The 25,825-nt window shown below is 30.1% G+C and overlaps 2 protein-coding genes across 2 annotated transcripts in view; both read left to right on the top strand.

Moving 5' to 3' along the window:
- Window positions 1-25,825, top strand: part of LOC107442058 (cytochrome P450 3A21) — a 67,939-nt gene that overhangs the window by 33,361 nt on the left and 8,753 nt on the right.
- LOC107442053 (cytochrome P450 3A5) overlaps window positions 1,250-25,825 on the top strand; it is a gene marked incomplete at its 3' end in the record, with an annotated part of 26,190 nt that continues 1,614 nt past the window's right edge. The window contains 10 exon segments of the mRNA XM_043053373.2: window positions 1,250-1,451; window positions 4,068-4,167; window positions 6,563-6,615; window positions 11,052-11,148; window positions 13,144-13,260; window positions 16,722-16,810; window positions 19,562-19,707; window positions 21,463-21,578; window positions 22,512-22,656; window positions 25,407-25,570. Of these exon segments, the coding sequence (XP_042909307.2) occupies window positions 1,372-1,451; window positions 4,068-4,167; window positions 6,563-6,615; window positions 11,052-11,148; window positions 13,144-13,260; window positions 16,722-16,810; window positions 19,562-19,707; window positions 21,463-21,578; window positions 22,512-22,656; window positions 25,407-25,570 (1,107 nt within the window).

Here is a 25,825-nt window from a genome sequence, read left to right as displayed (position 1 = left end):
TTACTTATAATTATATGGTTTATTACTTTGCATACAAAATTAATCTAGTTTTCCTAAGAAAAGTTGTTATTCTTCTTTTTTGAAGAGAGAAGGGCGATCGATTATTAAGTCAGATATTTTAAGTGAAGATAAACGATATACGGGACAATAAACGTAATAAAACACTAAAAAACAATTAATACAAACTCAAAAATTGCGTGGTGATGAAACATGATGCAAAATCGTGGAGAAAGTTATTATTTTTTTTGCCATATGCCTGTTTAGGCAGTGTGGGTGCGATTGTTCCTGTTTTTCAGTGGCGCCATCTCTGGCCAGGAATTCGACTTCTGCCACGCCATTCACACAACCACAACCCGTTTATAGGGCGGGTCACACTCACACACAAAGGAGAAAGGACATAGAACACACACAGAGAGAAAGAAACATCCATGCCTTGCCCGGGATTCGAACTCAGGACTTTTTTGATGCAAGGTCAGTTCCCTGCCGGTCGGCGGAGAAAGTTATGCCAGCAATTGTGTTTAAATTATGGGTAACATGTACTCACACTCTACAAAGTTCTTCGCCAATAGCTGTTATATGCGTGTAGCATTGAATCATTAATCAGTGGGTTATTACACAGGTGATAATGCATGATAATTAGATAATTACAGATGTGCAATGTGAACCTATCAGCTATTATAGCATTTCTTTGTTATACTTCTCATTCTGTTTTGCATAAAAGCAAAGATATTTAAATTACTTATTTTTCATAAACTGCTGTTATTTAAAAAGGTACCATATAATGAAATAAACGTAGTTTCCGTTGAAACAAATATCATTTTTGAAAGATTATATTAAAGCTTAGTACATATGTATGAAACATAAAATTTTCGTTCGAAATACCAGGTCAACGTGTTGTTAGAAAGAAATTACAAGCTGCATATTAAATTTGTGACTGAGTGTAGCTAAAACAATAAAAATAATGTTTGTTGGTAAAATAATGGGTAACGTAAAAAAATCTTAAATTGTTGTATTTTAAAAGTATTCGTAAATTATTAAAAACGCCACCGCTTTATTTGATAATGTTTCAACGTTTTTAAAAAAAATTTTGCCACATTTTAATTTAGTTTTTGCACTTTTACTACATAAATATTTGAAAGATAATGATTTGCTCGTAAAAACAAAATTCTTCCATCCACACATTTTTTTTCAATGTAACCTATTCTTTCAAGAATGATATCAAAAGTCATTATCAATTCACATATCAGTTATGTCTTTCTAAGCTGCAGCGTTTGATTACTCTCCAAGATTTATTATATTGTAAGTTAATATCACTTTTATTTCAACTGCTGTTGATGAAAGCAACTGGATGCAAACATTAGAGATTAAACCATGGATACTCTGGATACATTACATGATATTCGAATTGTTAGTGCAATTGTTGCAGTAGTGATATCTATTTTGCTTTATTGGTAAGAGTTATTATTTCAGTTGTGGTTTTATTTAAAACTAGCCGCCAGCTGTCCGCCACGTTATTAATTTTTTATGGTATCAATTTCTATTTCTATATAATTTTTTATGGTATCAAATTCTATTTCTATATCTGTTACGTCAAGCACTCAGGTATTATAATTTGATCTAGTTGTGCTTGTATAATTTTGATCTAGTTGCGCTTTCTACGTCATTTTGTTAACATCGTTTGGTTTGTTATTTAACATCGTTTGGTTTGTTATTTCTAAGTTAACTTTCAAAAAATTGGCTGGCATCAGCATTTTTATTCTTTAAGTTGTTTATTTTTTCTTTTGGAATTCGTTCCTTTTTAGCGAAATGTTTTTCAACCTAATCGAATTCTTTGCCGACTGTTCTCTGTATATATAAAGAAAATAAAGTAAATATTTTTAAAGTGTTGTGAAAAGAATTTTTAGTTGTACAAAGTACTACAATATCGCTACAAAAATTATCGTCTTCGCTTAAGAAAAAAAAAATAGAGCGTGGAAAGAAGAAGAAAAACTTATTATAACAATTATGAACAGCGACAAATATATCAAAGCGAAGCGTTCTATTTACGTATCGAATATGTTGCCACATTTTTAATACAAAAGTTAAACTTTTCTCCACTTTAATAAATGTAAACTAATGCGAACTTTACAATTAAATTATTAATTCCTTCGTATATTATTGGTTTAAGTTGTCGAAAATTAATATTTCAATTGTAAGGTTCGCATTAGCATACATTTATAAGAGTGGGGAAAAGTATATGCATTTTTTAATAGTTTTTTGAATATGGCTCTTTGAAGACGAAAAAGCATAGATTTTCTTACAAAATGACTGATAACTAAAAAACTAATCCAAATTTTTGAAAAAGAAAAAAAATACTTCTTCATTATGTCAAAACACAATTATGTGCCGAGTTTCGTGCCTGGGCGAGGCTTCTGGGGCGATATATTGTGATTACAGGCAGACAGACAGACAAACAGACACACACACAGCAGCGTTTATTATTATGTATAGATAAGATCTATGTATTGCGTAATGGAAAGAAATGCACACAATGAATAACTCATAATTTGATGATCCAACATAATGTAAATACATTTACTTATTAGTGTTAAATATTAATTAATTTGTCGGGATATTAAATTATTGTGAAGCAACAATTTCAGGAGATAATTAATGAATGAAAACTTAATGATTAAAATTTTTTAAATCTTAACGTTTTTAAAGTTAGATGAAAAAGAGAGAATAAATCTATTTTTGTCAGACCAAAACGGAAAAAAGTAGAGTTCATCAATTTTCGATCATCAATTTTCGATGTTGATGTGGTGTGATCGGCACTACGCACACGCCGCCTTTTCGTCAGACAAGCTGGCACCTATTAATCAGAAGCTCAGTGGCCTTCAAGCCGCTACCGGGAATCGAACCCAAGTTGCCAGTACACAGTCATAATAAATTTTTTTTTCTCAAAGTGCATTTAAAGTTAAAATCTGATAGTTAAAATTATGAATTTAATATTTTTGAAATAAGACTAAGTATTTCTTAAAGGTACGTCTGTAATAAAATAATATAGTACATAGTGTAAATATTCCCCAGAGCAATTGTGTTACATAATATATGTATTTTTTTTAAAGAGAGTTGGATGTTTACTTAACATTCAGGACTCCATTGAGTACTCGTGGAAATGATGAGTGAGTATATGGCAATGATGAGCTCATTGCCGTACATACTCACTACGGATAGAGGTGCGGAACTTTTATATGCATTGGGTAGAATAGCGGTTCCCAAAGGGTGTTCCACGGAACTCTAGGGTTCTATGGATGGGTCACAGGGGTTTCGGGAAAAAAAACTTTGTTAAGACCATTTATAGTTTTTGATACTTGTGGTAATACTATTTATTTAATATCTCGATCATCCTAACGAAATCGTTCGAGTAAAATGTCAATGAAAAAAGTAGCGTTATTTTTACAAAACTATTTTTTTTTCAAAGAACAACAAATTATTAAAGAGATTAACATTTATTAAAAAAAATATGTTAATATTTCACACCAGCCTTTTCAACTCATAACGAATAACAGAAATTCCACAATAAAGAAATGTGCTTCTTTGATAAGCATTTATTGCAATTAATTTATTCAATGATCTTAATTCATTTTCATTTCAAAAATAATTCAGCTTACTTTATTCATTTTCATTTTTCGGTAAACAAGATTCAGAGTACATGCGGCTCCAGGGCTGAGAATTCAAATAATGTCTAACTTAAAATCCTATTTTAAAACTATTATTTATAAAACGATGAAGAAATTAATCTTTACAAAATGATAAGTAGCGCTTTTTGGTTTGACTTACAATTGCTAATAAACGTTATTTGTTATTTGGGGTTCCGCCAAAAGAAGGTCGATCATTCAGGGTTCCGTAGCCCGAAAAAAATTGGGAAACGATGGTGTAGAAGAGCATTCAATAACTTTATTGACTAAAACCACAACCACAAAAGATTAATTTGCTTTATAAAGCGCCACCACATTTCTTTATTTTCTTATTCTTTATTAAAATAGTTTCATGAATTAAGTAAACAATAATGCAAAAAACTTTAGGTACTCTACGAAGAACCATGATTATTGGAGGAAAAGAGGTATCCCTTACGTTAAACCTTATCCCTTCCTCGGATCGCATCCCGCATTAGAGAGAGGTAAGGTAAGTTGATTTTACTTAACTAAAGAGCAATCCGTAACGCATGGTGATTAAAATTTTTATTTTTGAATGGGCTGATTGTGTTGTTTGAGTGATTTTTATATTTGATCAAAATTTTTTGTTCCCCTCTATTTAGTTTTGGGGATGGACATTAAAGATTTATTATGAAACTAATATCACCACAAAAGTTGAAACACTCCTATTTTTCCCTTATTTAAAAACATTTTTTTCGTTCAAAAAAAAATTCTATTTTCAAAAAATAAGGAGTCGTTATTGCTCGAACACGAGTCTTTTAAATAATTATCCAACATTTTAATATCTGAACTAGACGCATCATCTTCAGTAGCATATGTTAAGAATTTTAAGATAGTTAATAATGCTGAGATGTTTTAGTTAAAGTTTGAAGATGTAGTAAGAATCAATTTAGGTAGTCAGGGATTTTTTTTTCTTTCAGGTTACTGCTTTGACTTTTTATAATAGACAAGAAACTGTATACTTTACAAGAGATTACAAGCTTTCGCCCGTCAACCCGCAGATCAACAGCTTTCGCACATGCTTTACAATCACTCTGGCACGTGTTCCCTGCGTACACTCATTCATCATTAAAAAAAAAGAAAGAAAAAAAAAGGAATTATTTAACCAATTTTTTAGGAGCTATTCAACCGACTTCGCTCAAATTTTCCATTATGCCATGTAAACTTATATGCTTTAAAATTACGTAAAAAATTGTATACCTCATTCAAAAATTTTTTAAATATCATTAAATAAAATAATAATAAAAAAATTTTTTTTTTGTTTTTTTGTATGGAATTATCTTTGGATAAGCGAATTTTACAGTTATGTGCGAAATTTTTTCAATGCTCTTAAAAAGTTCTCGGAATATGGTGAAATACGCAAAAAGAAAAATTATCATTAAAAGGTCCAAACTTTGGATCACTGTCCTGGCCAAACAATGGGGACCATATTTCCCAAATTGCCCTTATATTTCCCTTATATTTCGGGGGTTAGGAATCAGAATCCGTAGAAAAAAAGGTATGTTTATTCATAGAAAGTAAGTTTTGTGGTCACCCTCGAACCATTTAGATTGATTCCTATATTTTAAAGATCCGATCAATAAGTTAAAAGTTTTATAGAGAGGACCGTTTATTTTTTGCTCTTTGTACATGCTTACATTGGCACTTTTTTTCTGATAGTGTTGTATTTCCATGGCATTACAATAATATAAGAAAGCAAATAGAAAGTTGATCTAACTTTATAATTAGGAATGGACTTATTCCCTTTAAAAGTGGGTGTTGAATCATAGAACGTAGAGATCCGATCATTAGATCAAAAGTTATTCAAGTTGGTCCTTTTTCTTTGCACGCTGCGCATAGACCAAAACTCTTATAAACATAACTCGGTGACGAATTTATAGATTCTAAAGTTATTGATATCAATGATACGCACAACAGCTAAGGAAAATATCAATATTTCAATTTTGTATAAAATAGTAATGAACTTGCTAAGTAAAAAGAACACAATCATACTTGCTTTCTTCTAAAAAATTAAGTTGCATTGCAAATTTTTTAAAAATTTCAATAAAATAATTCTAGATACACTCTCAGAACTCTAGATACACTCTCAGAACTCTAGATAAACTCTCACTTTTGATGATTCAGCATCCCTGTAACAGTATTTTGTTCATTTTGAGATCTGGGTTTGAATTCCCCTTTGGGCCATGGGTGTAAATTATCTTTGTTTTCTGTTTTTTATGTTGTGCCATCATAATGGTGCCCACGTTAACGTGATTATTAGAAAAGTTAGATGCATTAAAAACTACGAAATCTTTATTTTTAAAGAAAATAAAATGACGAAATATTTATTTTATTTTGACGAAATTAGTTTCTTCGATGAAGTGATTGTAGATGCTTCGTCACATTGACGAAATTTTTGCTCTGAGTATATATTATAAAACAGTTTTGCACAAGCGAAGAAAGTTTCATGATATTTGAGTATTCACATTTTATAGTGTAAAAGATTTTTTTATCAAGCAAAGGCTGCTTTATATACCAAATTCTGAAAATTCGCGATTAAATTACTAAGTTAAGACGAAACGTTTAACGAATTTTTAAACACAAACGTCGAAATTGCAAAGAAAAAAAAATACATTCGAAGTATGCAGGCTTTAAAGTGTAAATTCAATATTTGCTTTGAACATCCCCATAGTTTTTTGTGATTAAAGATTTTGCGCTGTTTTGTAATAAAATCTATTGCAACTTTTTTTTTACCCAGAAATACTGAAAAATGCTCCTTTTTTAATAACTATGAATATGCTGCAAAACTATATTTAATGTACCTTAAATTTTAGAGATCACTCATTATGAAAAAGTTTATCTTAAATATAATTTTATATTTGTAGAATTTAGAAGACGTTGAATTGGAACGGTACAAAAAATATGGTAATTTTTATGGGTGAGTAATAAAGTGCTCTTTCATTTTGATTTTTGTAAATGCTTTTGATATCACACAAAATAAAATAAGTATTGCAATTGTTCATACGTACAGTATGGTTGCTGCAAGCAATAATTTACTAAAATGTTTCATGACCTAATCAAAGCAACAATTTAATTTCTAAAAACTTGATTTAATTTTACATTGTCAATGGGACTAATATGAGACAAAAATCTAAACTTTCATTTTTTTCAAGGATTGAACCTAAGCCAAATTTATAAATGCTTCAATTTGAGTTTAATATTGCCTCTATTGTTTAATATTGAGTTTAATATTTATTATGTGGATAAAAATTTTGAATATTGCAAAAACAAAATTTAAGTAAACTTAGAAAATTGAAAGTTTAATTCAACGAAAAAAATTGGATTTGATGATTTTAATTTCACTTTTTCTGTGAGAAAAAAAGTCATTATGTGAAGCTATTTTTCGTTTTTTTTCTTCTTAATGTTGAAAAATCCTTTTAGTGTTCCTCACTTTTCTGAAAACTTATTAAAATTTGTATATCAAAAAATCAATGATATTTTCATATTTTACTTATTAAGTCTATCCTTTTGAATGATAATTTTCAAATATTTTATTTTCAATTCCTTAAGCTCGAATAAAATCTACTATAGTAAGAGTTTAGAAATTAGTTGTAAGTAATTTTTAATCTAAAATGCTAACCACATTTACATATTTTGAACAAACGAAAATCATGAATACATAAAAAATATAAATAATCTTTTTATTTCGATACTGAATAAATATTGAATGCATGTATCGTAACCTGCCTTTTATATCAAATTAAAATTGTTCAAAAATCGTTTATAACATTACTGTACCCAAGTAAAACTCACTTAACTTTAATTACTTTTGTAAAAATTTCTGCTTTTAAGTCTAGATTAATATTTTAATACTTCTATGTAGAAACTCAATCCAGATGTATTCGAAAACTGAAAGAAGCATTTGAAATTGTAGGCGTTTCCTTTGCACAATTTTCTCCAAGTTTTATTGTATGCTATTGATTTTCTTAGAGTTTGATAAGCACTCATTTTTCAAATGATTTTGTGTTGCGTTTTTGAGTTACTGATTGGATTACTGCAATCAATGATAATAATTCCTAACTACATAAAGTTTAATTTCAAACTGTATGCTGATAAAAATAAAATGTTCGAACCATTGTGATAAGTTATAAAAGATAAATTCTAATAAACAATGAGGTTCCGTTGACATTGATTGATTGAAGACGATTACTAAAGTGATAAAAATTTTATGTAATTGAATAGATATAAACATAAATGAAATATCAAAATGAAATAAGTTCCCTTTGGGAAAAAGAGGTTATAGCAATTTTAGTTATATATAGATATTCTCTTTTTATATCTATAACCATTCATATAATGGAGCAAGATTTGTTGTTAAAATAATCAAATAAATTTTAGCTAAAAATGCTATCGCGAGAAAACTATTTTTAAGAGGAATAAGTTCATTCCTCATTCTAAAGTTAAAACAAGTTTCTATTTGCTCTCTTATATTATTGTAACACCATGGAAATACATCACTATCAGAGAATAAGTACCAATGTGAGCATGTGAGGTATGTAAAAAATAAACGGATCTGAAAAACTTTTGATCTATTGATCGGATCTTTAAAACATAGGAATCAATCTTAATGGTTCGAGGGTGACCACGAATATGCTAATTAATTAGTGCAGACGATATTAAGAGTTATGAAATCAGACACAAAAACGTACTTTATGTGAATAAACATATATTTTTCTACGGAATTAGTTATTACCTCCAAAATATCGAGTGTTTCCTCAATCTGGGAAATATCGTTCCAATAGTTTGATCTGGAGAGCAATGTGCAGTTTGGATCCCTTAATGATTTAACTTTTTACGAATTTCATCACATTGCTCATCCGGTGAAACAACGACGTAATTGCAAAATCAAGTTACGTACGTCACTGTTTCACCAAATGAGCGGTATATAGAACACTCTATTCCCACTAAAATATCGAAAGAGGTGTTAAAAAAATAATAAAAAATAAAATAAATAAATAAACAAAAAATTAATCCGAATTTTTCCTTTTTTTTTTTTTGCCATTGGTCTCTGTTTTTCAAAGGAAGAATAATATTTTTTATATCGCTCATTTGGTGAAACAGTGACGTAACTAGATTTTGCAGTTACGTCGTTGTTTCACCGGATGAGGGATATCTCGAGAACGTTTTAAGAAAATTGAAAAAATTTTGCACACAGTTATAAAATTTGTTTATCCAAAGATAATTCCATTAAAAAAATATTTAGCAAATATTTATTATTTTATGTAGTAACAGTCGAATAAATTTCGAAATGTAAGGTATGACATATTTTACATCATTTTAAAGTTTGTAACTTTACACGGCAAAATACAAAATCTGAAAGAAATCGGCCAAATCGCTCCAGATAAATCAAATGTTGAATTGAATCTTATCGGTGCCACCTTCCTCCCCCCGAACCATTAAGATTAAGTCCTAGAACATGAAGATCCAATCATTAGATCAAAAGTTGTCTGTCAAGGCGGTCCGTTTAATTTTTTACACGATGTACATTGCGAGATTGCATCTTTCGTGCCAATTCCTACTTAAGATTAATTGACCTGATTTTGTTTAATATTATTTTGAAAAACCTATATTTAGAAGTTTCCTACACCAATCAATTGCGTATGCATTATTCGAATAATATATTTGTTATTAAGCAAATAATCAAAAAAGAATGGATTGAAAAATCCTCAAAATATTTCTATGTTGGCATCGTATAAAGCGTTGACCTATAACTAGAGAAAAGTACACCGAAATGATGAGGTTATTGCCATACGCATCAACTGTATACCATGAAAACATGAATTTTGATTATTAATAAAATTAATTATTTTTGTATTCGCATGCTAACATTTATTATTTTTTTCATTAAAGATAAATTAAGTAAAGTCTCTGTGCGTAAGAAAATTCCTTTCCCTTTATTTTTATTTCATACATTGTCGTTGAAAGTGGAATAAGACCATTTGAAGCTAAAAAGCGTCTATATTTTACGATTTTGATAATCATTATTGCATTTTAAAACCTAAATATATTAGAGTATTAAAAATATTATCTAAATTGATCAATTTTTAAAATTCATTTCAACGCTAACCCTGAAACATCTCGATACATGAAAAATTAATACAGAAATCTAGAAATGTTAGAATTATTACAATGTTAAAGGTTAATCTTATTTCAGTTTTCTTGATTTATCATATTAAAAAATTCCAAAAGTTCTATGCGTAAATTTTACTGAAGAAAGCTTTTCATAAGGAAATTCGATTGATTAGAATTACGAAAAACCTACTCATACCTTCGACGTCGTGCAGCAAACCAATTACAAAAGATACAATAAATTTTCTTGCAAAAATAAAGATTTATTTGATTAACTATTAAGAGAGTTGTTGGAAGTGGCACCCGCTCACGTCATTACGCAATCTGCAACATTCGCAGCACTTTTGAAGCCAAGAACTTAGATTTGAAACGACGCATCTCAATTAATCTATTACTTTCGTCTCTATCATATTTCAGACCCTGCATGCAATTTTCTCTAGTGGTTTATAACCTCATGCTCTATGGTAAATTAAGATCCTCTTGATACCCTTATTCCCCTCTTGGAGTTCTGTTGGATTTTGGAACTCTCTGTGTTATGGTGGGCAAAATATTCTGGGTACATTAAAACATTCGAGGCCGGGATAGCCTGGTCGGTAAGGCGCTGGACCGATGTCCGAGAGTTCGTGGGTTCGAACCTCGCCGGCCAAAGACTCCCCGTGTAATAAAGTGACTGAAGCACGTTAAATCTGTCGAGTTGCGAAAGTCCTCTATGTTCCCATAACAAATCAATACCTCTGGGAGTACTGGATTGGAGATCGATCGTTCTCTAATTCAGATCAAAATTACGATTTGTGGATGAATGATGGATGTATGAATGGGTCCCCCCCTCTAAACGGGTGCGGCGTATGGCGTTGCAGAAGTTGAATTCTTGGCCATAGATGGCGCCACTGAGAAACAAGAAATGCATACTCTGCCTTAAAATTGCTCGGTTTCACCAAGTAGGCTTGCCCGTGTGGGAAGCAGCATTAGAAACAACAACAACAACGAAACATTCTTACAGAATTAAATAATGGAATTACCGTTTTTCTCCATATCAAACAGGGACTTGTTTTCTATTTGGAAACTTTGACATCAAATAGGTTAATAGCATTTACAACATTTGAGTTGAACTCATCTTTTTTATTGACTGCAAAGCTCACTTTAATGCATGTTTTGATATCACCTTTTTGACGTATAGGTAAAAATAATTATTTATCTATTTTATTATTCGAAGTTAAAATAGTTTTTGCTGATAATATATTTCAGATATTATGAAGCAAATAAGCCAGTGCTTATGGTTGGAAAGCCGGAACTCTTAAGAGACATATTAGTGAAGGACTTTCAGTATTTTTCTTCTCGTCGTGTAAGTATAATATTTTTTTTATTAGAAATCTGATGTTTGATGAAAATAACGATGAAATAACATATCAAGTAGCTCGTATTTATAATAAATCATTATATTATTTATATTAATCAGATCAATATAGTATTAATGAAGTTATATTGTTCTGAAGTTTTATAATTGTATTGACTGTGTGAGTTAATCATGAATGTTAGGGGCACAGTTCTGTTTATGCTAATTATGAGAAGGGTACAAATTGTTAATACGAACAAAAGGCACAAACATGTTAAATGAAAATGGTATACTTATGAGTTCAATTTTTAACTATTTGGAAAGTTGCACCAACGATGCGTTGTTTAAACCATAAAGCCGTAATCGAGGAACAGAGAGTGTTGCCGGATGATTTTTGTCCTGGATGCCTAATAATGAAACTATGAGACAAGCGGGCAATCCAAGGGGTAAATTCTGTACTTTCCGTTTTTCCTTGTTATTTCAATAGAAGAAAATCTATTCTTAAATTTTAACGAAAAAAAATTATAAATTTAAATATGGTCTTTTGCAGTAGTGCATTTGAATCTAAGGAAAATTTTGCTAAAGGAGGACCTTACACATTATATTGTAAGTTATTTTATCAATTTTTGGAATTAAAACTGCATTTTTTTCCAATGCCTGCCTGGAGAATGACCTAGGTTATGCAGGCATCTGAGGGGCACATTTGTTGACCACTCTTACAGGGGCACCATATCAGGTGGGCCAACGTTGCTCCCACTGTAAGGACAGATAGTACAGATAATGAAAGAACACGTATGCCTTGCCAGGGATTCGAACCCAGAACCTTTCTAATGCAAGGTCAGTTCCCAGCACCTTACACAGGCCGGTCGGCTAAAACTGCATTATTTACTTTATAAATAAAATTTTAGCACATGCTTCTTTTTCTTAAAACACCATATTAAACCCGATCATCGCATTTAATCATTTTAAAATTCTGATTTATATTTTTTGAGTTGTTTTATAAGAGAAAATAAAGACACAAAAAAGCATTTAATAATGATTATATAGAATTATTCATTATTTAAACATTAATCTTTTAAGTTTTAGTTCTGAAGCGTGTCAGGCAAAAGTTTTGACGACAGCTACATTTTTTTCCTTCTTTTCTTTGTTTATTTTCGTTGTATTTTATTTACTCTAACTAATGCTTCTGAAATAATGAATTATTCAATATATTTTAATTTCAGAAGCTTGTTTTGATTTACTTCGTTTTGCTTGTTTTAGTTTATTTCACAAAATTCATTTGCTGAGAGAGAAGAGGAGTTACTAATGAGCGTATTACAAAACTATTCGATAAATAGTTTTTTTTTGTCTACGACATAGTTGAATCAAATGTTTCCATGTGTCTTAATTACTACTTTTGTGATTTGCTTGATGTTATCGTCATAAAGGTCAATCAATGGTGGCAATTTTTCTCAGATTAGCACTCATTTCTGGTCCCTCAAAGATATGGCATGGTGTCAGCTGTGTATCTGGGCAGTTTTCACAATTCCTATATTCTTTCCTGCTGCCGATATTCATACCTCTGTGGTGATTGGTTCTCAGCCTGGCTATAGTTTTGTTGTGGATCTATCTGCATTTATATTACTTGATAAGCTATATTCTGATGTTGCAAGATTTTTTTCTATTCAAATTATCGATTTTTTTGTTGATTCTTTACAAAATCTGAAATCATTTCTTGTTAATGTTTTTAAAAACTCCTAATACCTGGAAAGATATTCATGGCTTTACTATTCTTCTAATCTCAAAACTTAAATTTTTAACTTTCCTCGATTTCTCTCTTTAAAGGCACACACAAAACTATCAGAAAAGAGAAATCATCATCATCTTCAGAGAGAACATAATGGGAAACTTTTAAAAATAAAAGTATTTTTTCACACAGAATTGAAACTTTTTTTTTAATTCATGAGAATCGAATATTAAAATATACATATTTTTTATAAATTGAGTCTCTTTCATAATTTTCAGGTTGTAAATTCAGGTGATCCCATACAAGAGAAGATTTTATCTCTACTCACTGGTGAAGATTGGAAAAGAGTCCGTACTATTGTAACCCCCACATTTTCGACTGGGAAAATTAAAAGAGTGAGTATTATTTATTTGAAAAATTTATCAATTTAATGAAACATTTTATAATAATTTAAGAACTATTAATGCATTATTTTATCAAAATAATATCTTGAAATATATTATCAAACAAAGCGTAATATATCATATCATGAAACATATTCTAAAATGATAGTAATTTATTTAAAAAAATATTCTTTTAGCTATAAAAATATTTTTTTAATAATTTAAGAACTATTTATACAGATCTTTTCATCAAACTTTTAAAAAAATTACTTATAAGAATTAAAGTAGCTTAAAATGTCTTGTCTTTGTTTATTTTAAAAAAATTCTCTGCTTGAAATATAAAAAAAAGTTTTTTAATCATGGATAAAACATATTGTGTCGTATAGTTTTGTAAATATTCGTTTGTTATGAGCCTAAATATCTCAGACCGACCCTAAATAAGCATTTTAATTGGAAAATTAGTTAGAAAGTCGCATAATGCTAACGTAATATGGAGAGAAAATAACATCTAATGTATTTCATAAGAAAGACTCGGTTGAGCGACATATTCTGTCTGCTTGGTTATACGTACCGATAATTTTAGCAATAATAATAATAATAATTATTATTATTCTGAAAACTTTGAGTTTCTAAGTGATAGGAACAATATTTACGGAATTATGCGGAATTATGTACGGAATTATGCGGAATTATTTACGGAATTATGCTAGAATCGTGTAGAATGTTCCAGGGTTTCGCCGCCAAGCCTATATAAATAGAAGTGTGCCTCGCAGAGCAGAGTAATAGATAATTAATCCGACTGGGACTGCAATACTGCAAGATCTACGAATCTCTAGTGAGTTCACTGATCCGTCTAAGGTTCCAGAACCTTTTTTTTTGTACTACACGGTTGTTTGAGCTGCAATTGAGTGCTAGAAATAGCTGTATTTTCAGGAAGATTCTGCTAATGAATTTTTGGAGTCTTAAGGACTACTTCATTGATTTCCAACCAAAATGAACCTCTAGGCTCTGTATAATATAAAATAACTATTTTGGTTACATAGTTAATAATGCATTTATTTTTTTGAAATAAAATAATTCACATAATGTTTTGCCACAGGTCCCTGGTTCGATCCTCGGGCCGGCAAGGTTGACTTAGCCTTTCATCCTTTCAGTGGGTCGATAAATAAGTACCATGCATGCTTGGGAACTAAACACTGGGGGTTCCGCGTCCAGTTGACTACCTGATCGGAACGTCTGCTTCTGCACACTAGAGCCCACGGTCAAGAAAACTGAGATGGGCCCAGTAGGCCTTGGCCCTCTAGGGCTGTCGCGCCGCTGAGTTTAGTTTTTAATTAAAAGAAAATATATTAGAAAAAATGACGTGCCGATTTCGGAGTAGGCTTTCAAAATTAATGAAGTATAAGAGTCAAACAGTGTTTTTTGTCCTTCAATATATGCTCAAATTTAAATGATAACTAATTTATTAATTTAACATGCAGTTAACAATTATCACTGAAACCAAATATTATTAGCTAAATTTCCGCTAACAACAACAATGCAAATTGGTTTTTGAAAATGTACAGATGTTAATTAATGTAGATTAAATAATCTACCCCTATACAGGGTGTCCCAAAAGGTCGTTTACAAACTTAACATGCTGGTCTGTCATATCATGATATAGGTAGTTTGAGAGTTTTATTTGTAAAGTNAAAACATATTGTGTCGTATAGTTTTGTAAATATTCGTTTGTTATGAGCCTAAATATCTCAGACCGACCCTAAATAAGCATTTTAATTGGAAAATTAGTTAGAAAGTCGCATAATGCTAACGTAATATGGAGAGAAAATAACATCTAATGTATTTCATAAGAAAGACTCGGTTTAGCAACATATTCTGTCTTCTTGGTTATACGTAGCGATAAGTTTAGCAACAATAATAATAATAATAATAATTATTATTATTATTCTGAAAACTTCGAGTTTCTAAGCGATAAGACCAATATTTACGGAATTATGCGGAATTATTTACGGAATTTTGCTAGGATCGTGTTGAAAGTTCCAGGGTTTCGTCGCCAAGCCTGTATAAATAGAAGTGTGCCTCGCAGAGCAGAGTAGTAGACAATTAATCCGACTGGGACTGCAATACTGCAAGATCTACGAGTCTCAAGTGAATTTATTGATCCATCTGTTGTGTCACAACAACCAGAAATAAGACGTGAGTTGTACCAAATAATTTATTTAAACATTCACACGAACAATCACAAAATATTACCCAAAGAAAAATCTCTTCTTAGAAAAAAACTCTCTTTTCAACTACACAAAAAAAAGAACATCACTTCTCGTGTGTGTCTCTCAAGCAACATCATTTTAGCATTACCTCTCGAGGAATTGATGCTTTTAGCTCAGTTGTCACACACTGTTACGTTACACATCTAAGGTTCCAGAACCTTTTGTTTTGTACTACACGGTTGTTTGAGCTGCAATTGAGTGCTAGAAATAGCTGTATTTTCAGGAAGATTCTGCTAATGAATTTTTGGAGTCTTAAGGACTGCTTCATTGATCTCCAACCAAAATGAACCTCTAGGCTCTGTACAATATAAAATAACTATTTTGGTTACATAGTTAATGCATTTATTAAAATAATTCACATAATGTTTTGCCACAGGTCCCTGGTTCGATCCTCGGGCCGGTAAGGTTGACTTAGCCTTTCATCCCTTTAGTGGGTCGATAAATAAGTACCAAGCATGCTTGGGAACTAAACACTGGGGGTTCGGCGTCCGGCTGACTACCTGACCGGAACATCTGCTTCTGCACACCAGAGCCCACGGTCAAGAAAACTGAGGTGGGCTCAGTAGGCCTTGGCCCTCTAGGGCTGTCGTGCCGCTGAGTTTAGTTTTTAATTAAAAGAAAATATATTAGGAAAAATGACGTGCCGATTTCGGAGTAGGCTTTCAAAATTAATGAAGTATAAGAGTCAAACTATGTTTTTTTTTCCTTCAATATATGCTCAAACATGAATGATAACTAATTTATTAATTTAACATGCAGTTAATAATTATCACTGAAACTAAATATTATAAGCTAAATGCCCGCTAACAACAACAATACAAATTGGTTTTTGAAAATGTACAGATGTTAATTGATGTAGATTAAATAATCTACCCCTATATAAAACAAAGAGACAGTCTAGCAAAATAATGGCAGTATAATCTTTGACTTTGAAGTAGCTGTCTGCTTTTCTATTTTTAATAATAAAAGTTATCATCAAATTATAAAATTAATTAATTTATTATTAGTTAATTTATTATTTCGATTTCCATGAGCACAACATTGAAAAAATCACTGAAGATAAGATTGCATCAATCACAATTTTCAGGCTGAATAGGTGCTTAAAATGGAACACAGTGTGCTTGACCTACTTTTTTTTCAAATACATTGTCGAGTGTTATAAGCCTCTTCTAATTAATTTCAAGATATTTTTACATTTAACAGGTAATGGGAATTTTTCAAGATTGTGCTAAAACAATTCTTCAGAATTTTAAGATGGAAAATGCAAAAGGAAACCCTGTGGATGTGTACAAGTCAGTGCATAACATAAATATAAAAATTTTAACCATTTAACAAATTAATCGTTTACTATTAAATATAATCTTTCGAAGAAACAGATAATTTTAAAAGTTATTTTTTTAATGTAACTTAAATAAAAATTTGTTTACTTTTATCTTATTTGGCATGTCATTTTGTTTTGATTTGGTTGTTTGCATGCTTCTTTTGAATATAGACTTTTTAGATTTTTTGTTGGCTTGGTTTAATTTAGTATCTCTTAAATTTTGATGCACATGTTCCTTAAATAAAATGTTTCAGTTCTATGAAATCAGTAATCATCAAGACTGAAAACTTTAGTATAATTCATTAAAACGTGAAATCAGGAGTTTTTTCCATTTTACTTTGTGCACATTAATGACTTTTGTACTGTTGAAGGTCAAGAGGTAGGGTTAGGTAAGATTCTTTAGATATGGAAAAATATAAATTTTCTTAATTCCCTTAATCGTAGTATTTAATTATGCCGTTTGATTCTTAGTGTTATAGTTTCTTTTTTTATTTGATTGATGATTGATTTCATCAACTAATCTACGGATTGATTTTTGTAACTTAAATAACAAAAAGTGTAAGCAAATATGTTCTCTTCGTATGCTTGTCATAAAACTTGAACAGCTATTTTTAAAGTTTTTTCAGAATTAATGGTTAATTGACTGGGAATAATTTGTTCCTATTATAAAAGCGTAATTCGTTTAAATCTGTTATTCACGATGTTTTGCTACTTCTCCGTATAGCTAAGTACAAATATTTTTTGGAATTGTGGCAAGGGAGCAACAGCCTCAGGATTATCGTCAAAGGTGGTATACAATGGATGACTAAGTTCGCTTTACTCCGTTGCGAATTAAAAAATATAAGATCGGTATAGGATTAAAGTAAAAATTCGCGACTGCACATATTTCCGTTTTAATTCGTTATTAAATTATAGAAATCTGCTTTCAATACAATGTAAAAGCTTTTTTTAAGTTAAAATACGCCTGACAGATATTTAGTTCGTGCGATCTTTCACTATATATATTACAGAATTATTAAAAATATAAGTTGTAGTTTTGAATTCTTACTGGAACCCTAACCAGGTTATATATTTCGATATATAAAGAGAACATTCGTTCTTGAAAACGATACAACTATATAACGTTTCAAGAACGTTGTGTTTGATTGGACCACTAAAAATGGCGCGTCTTATGTTGAAATGCCCTTAACGAATCAAATGCGGGATAAGGAATTCATAAATATTTACCTTCGTTTTACTGTGGAAGACAATCGACTCCAAGAAACAATATTTATAGTTATTTCATCATTTTCTTCAATTAGAAAGATGCATATTTATTACGATTTTTAGATATCATTTTTATCAATTCTCATTGCTTGCTAATTAATTATTCAAAAAGTTTTATTTTCCCCATTTCACACGGTGTAAGAAAGCAAACAAAATGAAGGCAGTGCAACGTCGTTTCAAGAGATGGCGACTCTCTCCTTAGGTACATACAAGGGTTTTTTCTCAACTTGCAGCAGAGTATAAAAGCTTTAAAACTGATTCAAGATCACTATTATTTTTAATGCGAAATTTAATTACTAATCAGATAAATACATTTCTTCAGAGAAACATTTTATAAAGAATCAACTCTGATCTTGATATAAGGTAATAATCATACGATATATTTTCTTAATATAATAAAGTTTTAGATCAGTAAAATTTAAATCATTTTTAAATTTAAAAATATTTTGTTGTAAGTAACTAATTTCTACAAAACAGTTTTTTTTTTAAAATTTACAAAAAATGAATTTAAAATATCGATTTACTTTATGCAGAAAGGATTCTGCACGTAAAACAGGGGAAGTTTATCAAAGTAATTTTAAAGAAAAGCTTTCTGTATACATATTATTTCTACAATTATTAAGTTTTGCATTTTTAATATCCATTGCGAAAGATTCTTGTAAGTAATTATTTTTTGATGTATGGTAAAATATCAACGAGAACGGCAAAGGTGTACCATAGCCTACTGCAAAATATTTCTTCATAAGATGTAGCACATCCTAGTTTTATGGCAAAAATTTGTCATATAAAAAAATGTCATAGGATATTCCTATGGGGTTTTGCCTATGGCAAAATTTTACCATACACTTTTGCCATACATGTGTGGTAAAATTTTGCCATACGTATATGGCAAAATTTTACCATAGGCAAAACCCCATAGGAATATCCTATGGCATTTTTTTATGGCAAACCTATGGCAAATTTTCCTAAGGGAAGATAAAGGTATCATTATAAAACTAAGAAATTATACCACACATTACAAAACCATATTTTATTGTTAATTTTATCAAAATCACTACCAAAGCGCTTCAGTAAAAATTACCGAGCCCCCCCCCAATAGAGTCAGAAAAGCAGTATATTTTACTATATTCTAGTAATTTTGACTATACTTTTTTTCTCAGTGTAGAGTTTGTTCCTAAACCAGTGGAACAATTTTGGAGAAAATTGAAACCAGATATGCAAGAGAATATAATATAATCTGAAAAAGATTTGAGTACAGTTACCAGAGGTCTTGCCACTCAATAAAAATATCTCGTTAAGTTTTAATTAATGCTAATTTTATGCCAACGAGATATAAGTTGGAATTTAACAGTAGTCTTATTGTCTTAATCTTTATAATCGTATAATTATACATTAAATTATGTTCTACATTCAATATTTTTAATGTCAGACTTTTTAAATTTGCTTTTTTTCAAAGATTTTATGGTGCTTTCTCTATGGATGTTATTGCCAGTTCAGCTTTCTCAACCAAAGTTGATTCCCACAACGATCCAGAGAATCAGTTTGTAAAATATGCTAAGAAAGCTTTTTTGCAGGAACTTAATTTGAAGTTTTTATTATTCTGTAAGTACTCATTTATTTATTTTGCAAATTCGTAGCATTGTAATGTTTCATTTACAAAATTTGTAATGTAAAATAAGAAGTCATTAAAATCAAACCTTTCTCACCAAAAATAATATCACTAAAAGTATGACCAAAAAAATCATGCTGTTTGCACTCAGTTATAGAATACATAACTTCAGTGATGTTTTGTAAGGTTAAGTGCCATTGCCCGGTATTGCACTAGCCCGGTATTCTCACACTGATGTTTTTCTAAATTTATCTTTAACGAGTATTGCAACAATTTTAACCATCGATTATTAATAGTAGTTAAATAAGCCAGCTAAAATTAAATTTGTGTTTCTTAAAAAATTAATTTATTGAATAAAGAAAATGCTTTTTTCTAACGGTCAACTTAATAACATTTTTTCAAAGAAAATAATATGCTCTTACAAGTTAATTATAGTTATCACAAGACCAACCATCTAAAATGGAATATAACAACAAGCTTTTTAATCCTCGCCATCTAAACTGACAATTTTTCACTATCATCTCAATATAGAAACTCCTTCGCAGTACTAAACCCAAAAAAATTTGAAAGAAGTGTTTTACTTAATGAAGACATGTAATAACATTCCAACACAGGAAAAAAAGTTTTTTTATATCCCAAATATTATATTATTTTGTTTCTTAGTCTTACTATGTTAATCTACACTAAACATGATTTCCATGCATTTACCCTCTAACGTTTTCTGAAATAACGTTTACTAAATACATGCTCTAAATAAAGTAAATGAAATTCTGAAAAATAAATGTTCTAAAATGACGGAGGAAGATTAATAACGTACGAAACGGACAACATAAAACCAGGGTTACACTGTATTATAAATTACTGTTAAAGAAATTTGCTGAATGCTTTAGAACTTAAAGATCAGCTTTATGCTCTATTTGTTTCATGTACAAATTATCTATAATATATCAGCCTGTTTGATAAACCAAAATATTTAATTACAATTGTAAACTCAACATATTAACAATAAACATTTATTTAAAATGTTATTTTCAAAAAGGGTTACTGAGCAAAATCATTTACGTTCAAGGGAGAAATTTACCAATCAAATTATTTACGTTACGCACTATAACGTTACATTTCACACGCTGCTGTACGTAAGTACGTAAGTAAGTAAGTACGTAAGTATTTGAGCGTGCACTCTTAAACTGCGCATGGTCCAATTCAGATGAGATCCTCATTCACCCATAAAAAAAAATATCAAATTTACGTGAGTAAAAATGATACATTTTGCAAAATCTCGTGAGTCAACACCCCCCCCCATTAGCGTATTGAAATATCATCTTAGGCCACAAAACCAATGGTACAATATGGTTATAATAAATATATTGCTTAATTGTATGATTAAAACAAATATATTCTATAATTTTAGATAACAAAAAAATATTTGTTATAGAACTAATAAATTAAACAAAATTAATTTTAAACTTAACCAATGAAATTTATTTACTTTTTATTAAATTTACCCATTGTTGTAAAATCGCACAATTCATCTTAACATCTTGTAATAACCAATTCTCCATCATCATTTTGTGTTGGAACGAAATCTCTAAAATATAATTCTAAAACAAATATTTGCTTTTACGTAGAGGTATATAATGTACATTTACATTTTTTCACGCCTTTAAATAAACCATAATAATTCCCATAAGTATTTGTAAATACAAATAAGTACGAATCATGGAATAAAAACTACAAAATTATTTCAGTGGTTTTTCCAAAGTTGCTTCAAAAGCTTGGATTCAGAGCTTTTGCTCCAGATACCATGGATTTTTTCAAAAGTGCAACCTTAAATATCATCCAAGAAAGGAAGAGAACTGGTCAGGTAAATTTAAATTACTTCATACAATTTACTACATGTAATGAAAAAGAAGTAATGCAATATTAATTTTCACACTAGGAGGTTTTATGTTCTTTTTTAAAAATATTTTGACTCTCGAACTATAAACATGGGGAAAGTTTTCAAAAGATAAAATTCGAGAAATTACATATTATTGTGGAGTTTTAAGAGACAAAAGCTCTTAATTTTTCACAAATACTTTCGCAAAATGTTTTGTTAACGGTAAAATATTTTCAATAATTAAAAAAGAATTCTTTTTATAACCGTCGTTGAACAGCCGACCCAATTTTTGGGTTTACTACTCATGTTCAACTCCGTAGCCTTGTAATTTTGAACCCATTCCAGAAGACAAGGGAACTCCTGGATCAAGTATTGGGAGAAATTTTGCCTTCGTGGAATACTTTTTGATGGAACTAACCCGCATTTGCGTTGCATGGAGAGGGAGGCTACGAGAACCTCCCACGGTTAGCCTGATGGCAAGGGGACTCTAACCCATGATCCATCTACCCCTGAGGATATTTCACGTCGGCGTTGTGGTCGGTACAAGCCGGATGCGGAATTCGTATCGAACAGCTATCGCCGGGATCGAACCCCGATTCACCTCATTGGAAGGCGAACGCTCTATCCCTTGAGCCATCACAGCTCTTCTTTAATTATTTGAAAATTTTTTGATAATTTTAAAAATTGAGGCACCATAATTAACTTTCAAACATTAAATTGACTTTTACATAACATAACATAACATTATTAACTTTTAAACATTTAAATTGCTAAATTCAAACATTAGACCATCTGACACTCAGTATTTATGTTAAAAAAAGAAACAATTTTATTTTTATTAATTTGTAATGTGTTTTACTCAACGGGATTCTGCGTATTATTGTTTTTGTGAATTAATAACTGAATTTTTTATCTTAGACGAGGAATGATTTTCTGCAGTTGCTTGTAGATGCAGCAACAGAAGTTGCAAAAGAAGAAAAGTGGGATGATACGGATGATCTTTCTTCCAACTACGTTGATGATTCAAAAGGCCATGCAGTTTTCAAGGGAATAACTTCAAAACGTATGCATCTAACTTAATTAATAACAAAGAAAAAACTTCTACGTAATTAGTTTAACATTTGAAATGAAAAAAAAAAATCCAAAAAATTGAAAAGGAGAAAAAAATATTTATATAATTCTATTGAATTCATACAGTTGGCGTGTGATAGTAATAGTTAAGAAAATTAGATTGTCTGTTTTGTAAAGACCGCACTTAATATAGAATTTTAGAATTCTTGTCGAGATGAAACAAAAATGAAGTATACATATGAGGGGTTTCTAATTAATATACACTTGCAGACTAAATACACTATGCTAGTGGAGTCTGTTGCATAACTACCACTACAAATATTAAATACCAAATCACTAGTATTTAAAAATGTCAACCTTCATTTATCAAAAGGTACCTCGAAATAGAGGGGAGTAATGTGGCGTAACTGCCACTCGAAATATTAAATACCAAATGAGTAGTATATAAGACATGTTAACGCGATTCTATCTCGAGGTACATTTTTATAGATGAAGGTTGACATAGTCTAAGATTAAATCCCTCATTGGTGACCCGGACATGATCAATATTGATAGATGAAGGTTTGGCATAGTCTAAATTAATTCCCTCATTGGTGACCCGAAAGTGATCAATATTGATGGATGAAGGTTGGCATAGTCTTAGATTAATTCCCCTCAAGTTTATCAAAATGCTACTGAAAAAAAGGGTGATTGAAAGTATAAAAACTTGTTTAATTGTCGGAAGAAACAGATAAAAAGTTGTGTTATAGAAACACAGCTAAGTTTCGGTGGTTTCTGTGTTTCCATCACGTCTTCCTCACCAATTATACAATAGTTTTCGATAGCGTTCTTGTTTCTTCCTCACTTTAATATTAATTTGTGTATGAAAATAAACTTTTTAACACTAGGTTGCCTAAGGAAATCATTTTGACTACTTTTAATTTCAATTAGAAAAACAATGGCGGATATAGTGAGACAATTTTTTAGAATTTTGTACAACATATAATTTTTTTATTGTTATTATTTACTAATAACTTGTTATATAACTGTAAATAACATAAAAAATATTAAAAATTAATAAAAAAAATATTAACAAATTTCTTTGCACATTATTTATTCTTTTGCAATCCAGTCATTTTGACTGCTTTTGAGCAATATAGGTATTACACTAAGTTTCAGTCTTTCTAGTTGTTAATTTAGATAAGAATTTAACAACTTATATTAAGAGCTGTTATTACGAAATTCTCGGCATGTTACTGCGATCTGTGTTACATTCTTTTAAATAAATTAGAAATTTTTATGACGTTTTAGATACCATCGTGGAAATTCCTCATAGAAAATGGAAATCAAGTATTTAATGAAATACAATTTTATTTACTTTTATTGTAAATACAGATATTTATGTCTCAATAAAATAATTCACAAAAATAACTTATTATGCATTAGTGTTCAAAGTATGTTAAAGTTAATTCATTACAACGAATGAGTTATTCAAATTTTGTTTTAATAAATAGAATTGCTAACTAATTGAAACGTTATAATTTCTAGTGCGTATATATGCAGCTTCACGTATACTTATTACTAATATCATTATTACTTCATTAAGTCGACTCCAAAGTCATAATATGCGAATTTTAACCCAAGCAGCCGAAAAGAAATATGTAAGTGAATTTTTTTAGTTAGTACAAAATATGCTACTTTAATGTATATTGCGAGAATTGAAAAACAAGGGAAAGAATTCCTTATTTTTTTTTACAAAAGTAGTGATTGGATTATCATTTGAGACATTCTGAGGATTGCTAAGTTTTGACAAATCAATTCTTTTTGAAAATTATTACATAGTAAAAAGGATTTATTTCCAATTTTCTCAAAAATGGTTATTGCTTCACCATTTGTCACATTGTCACACTATGATTTGACTAATCAGGTACTTAAATTTTTGAAAAAGGTGAAAAGCATAATAGTAATTTTATATGAATTACAATCTATATTATATAAAACGCTAATACGTACGTATGTATGTATGTATGTATGTATCAATAAAACCGATATATTTCTTTTCTCGCGCTGGCAACAGTTTTCATTTTTAATTGATTGGATTCGGCGCGCAAGAGCACGTAGTGAGCAACCAGATAACAATAACCAGAGTGAGCATTATCAGGTTGTTCAATTCAGATTCATGCACTAAAATCAGGACAATATTTAATTTAAACTCAATTAGGAATTAATTAATTAATTGAAGTGAGAATGCTTTAAAAGGCCGCTGTTGAATTGATATTTTTCTACTGGGAGCTACCTAAACGTCTAAAAAACGTTTGAGTGTTTGTATTGAATCCATTGAATTTTTTTTATATTTCGCGTTTATTTATGCATTGAATTTTCACGCTTTAAAATGCAGAATATTAGTGAAGCAATATTTGATAATTTATTTTGCTAATATGTTTCTTATTTAGCTAATGTTTTGATTTTTTCACCATGTACAATCTAAATAGCTAATATACTTTTTTAAAAGCCAATAAGAACATTGATAGAAATCTTCTACATAAGTACAATACTATGTGTTTGATGATAAAATACTATGTTTTTGATGATAATATATTATGCCTTTGTGCTAGAACATTGTGTTCATTGGCGAGCGAGCGCAGCGAGCCATGGTTCACGGAGTGAACCACATAGGATTGCGTAGCAATTCTCGAGGAATGGCGAGCGCTAGCGAGCAGGGGACGGAGCCTCCTAGTATAATGAAAAAATATTATATTTTAGGATTATCTATGGATGAGCTAGTGGCTCAATGTGTTATATTTTTCATCGCTGGTTATCATACTACAGCAACAACACTTGGGCTTACAACCTATCTACTGGCATTGCACCCGGACATACAAGAAAAAGTATTTAAAGAAATATCAGAAGTTATCAAAGAAACTAATGTAAGTGGGGAATTTTATCCATAAAATTCAAGCAAACTATTATGATGGAGCAGCCTATAGCTAAATTATTGAGGTTTTTATTCAACTAATGCCTACCTACTGAATGTCATGTTGCGTGTATAACTGGTATTTTAAATGAAGAAGTAAGCTTAAGCAACTCTCAAGAAATCCTTACTAGATAGACTTGATAATGTAAAAAATTCATTAGTTTCAAATATTACATGAAATGAAAATATGTTATATATATATATATAT

Source organism: Parasteatoda tepidariorum, chromosome 8, assembly GCF_043381705.1.
Source record: "Parasteatoda tepidariorum isolate YZ-2023 chromosome 8, CAS_Ptep_4.0, whole genome shotgun sequence".
In the NCBI taxonomy this organism is placed as follows: Eukaryota; Metazoa; Arthropoda; class Arachnida; order Araneae; family Theridiidae; genus Parasteatoda; species Parasteatoda tepidariorum.
Note: the sequence above shows the minus strand (reverse complement) of the source record. Positions and strands in the feature narration are given on the sequence as shown.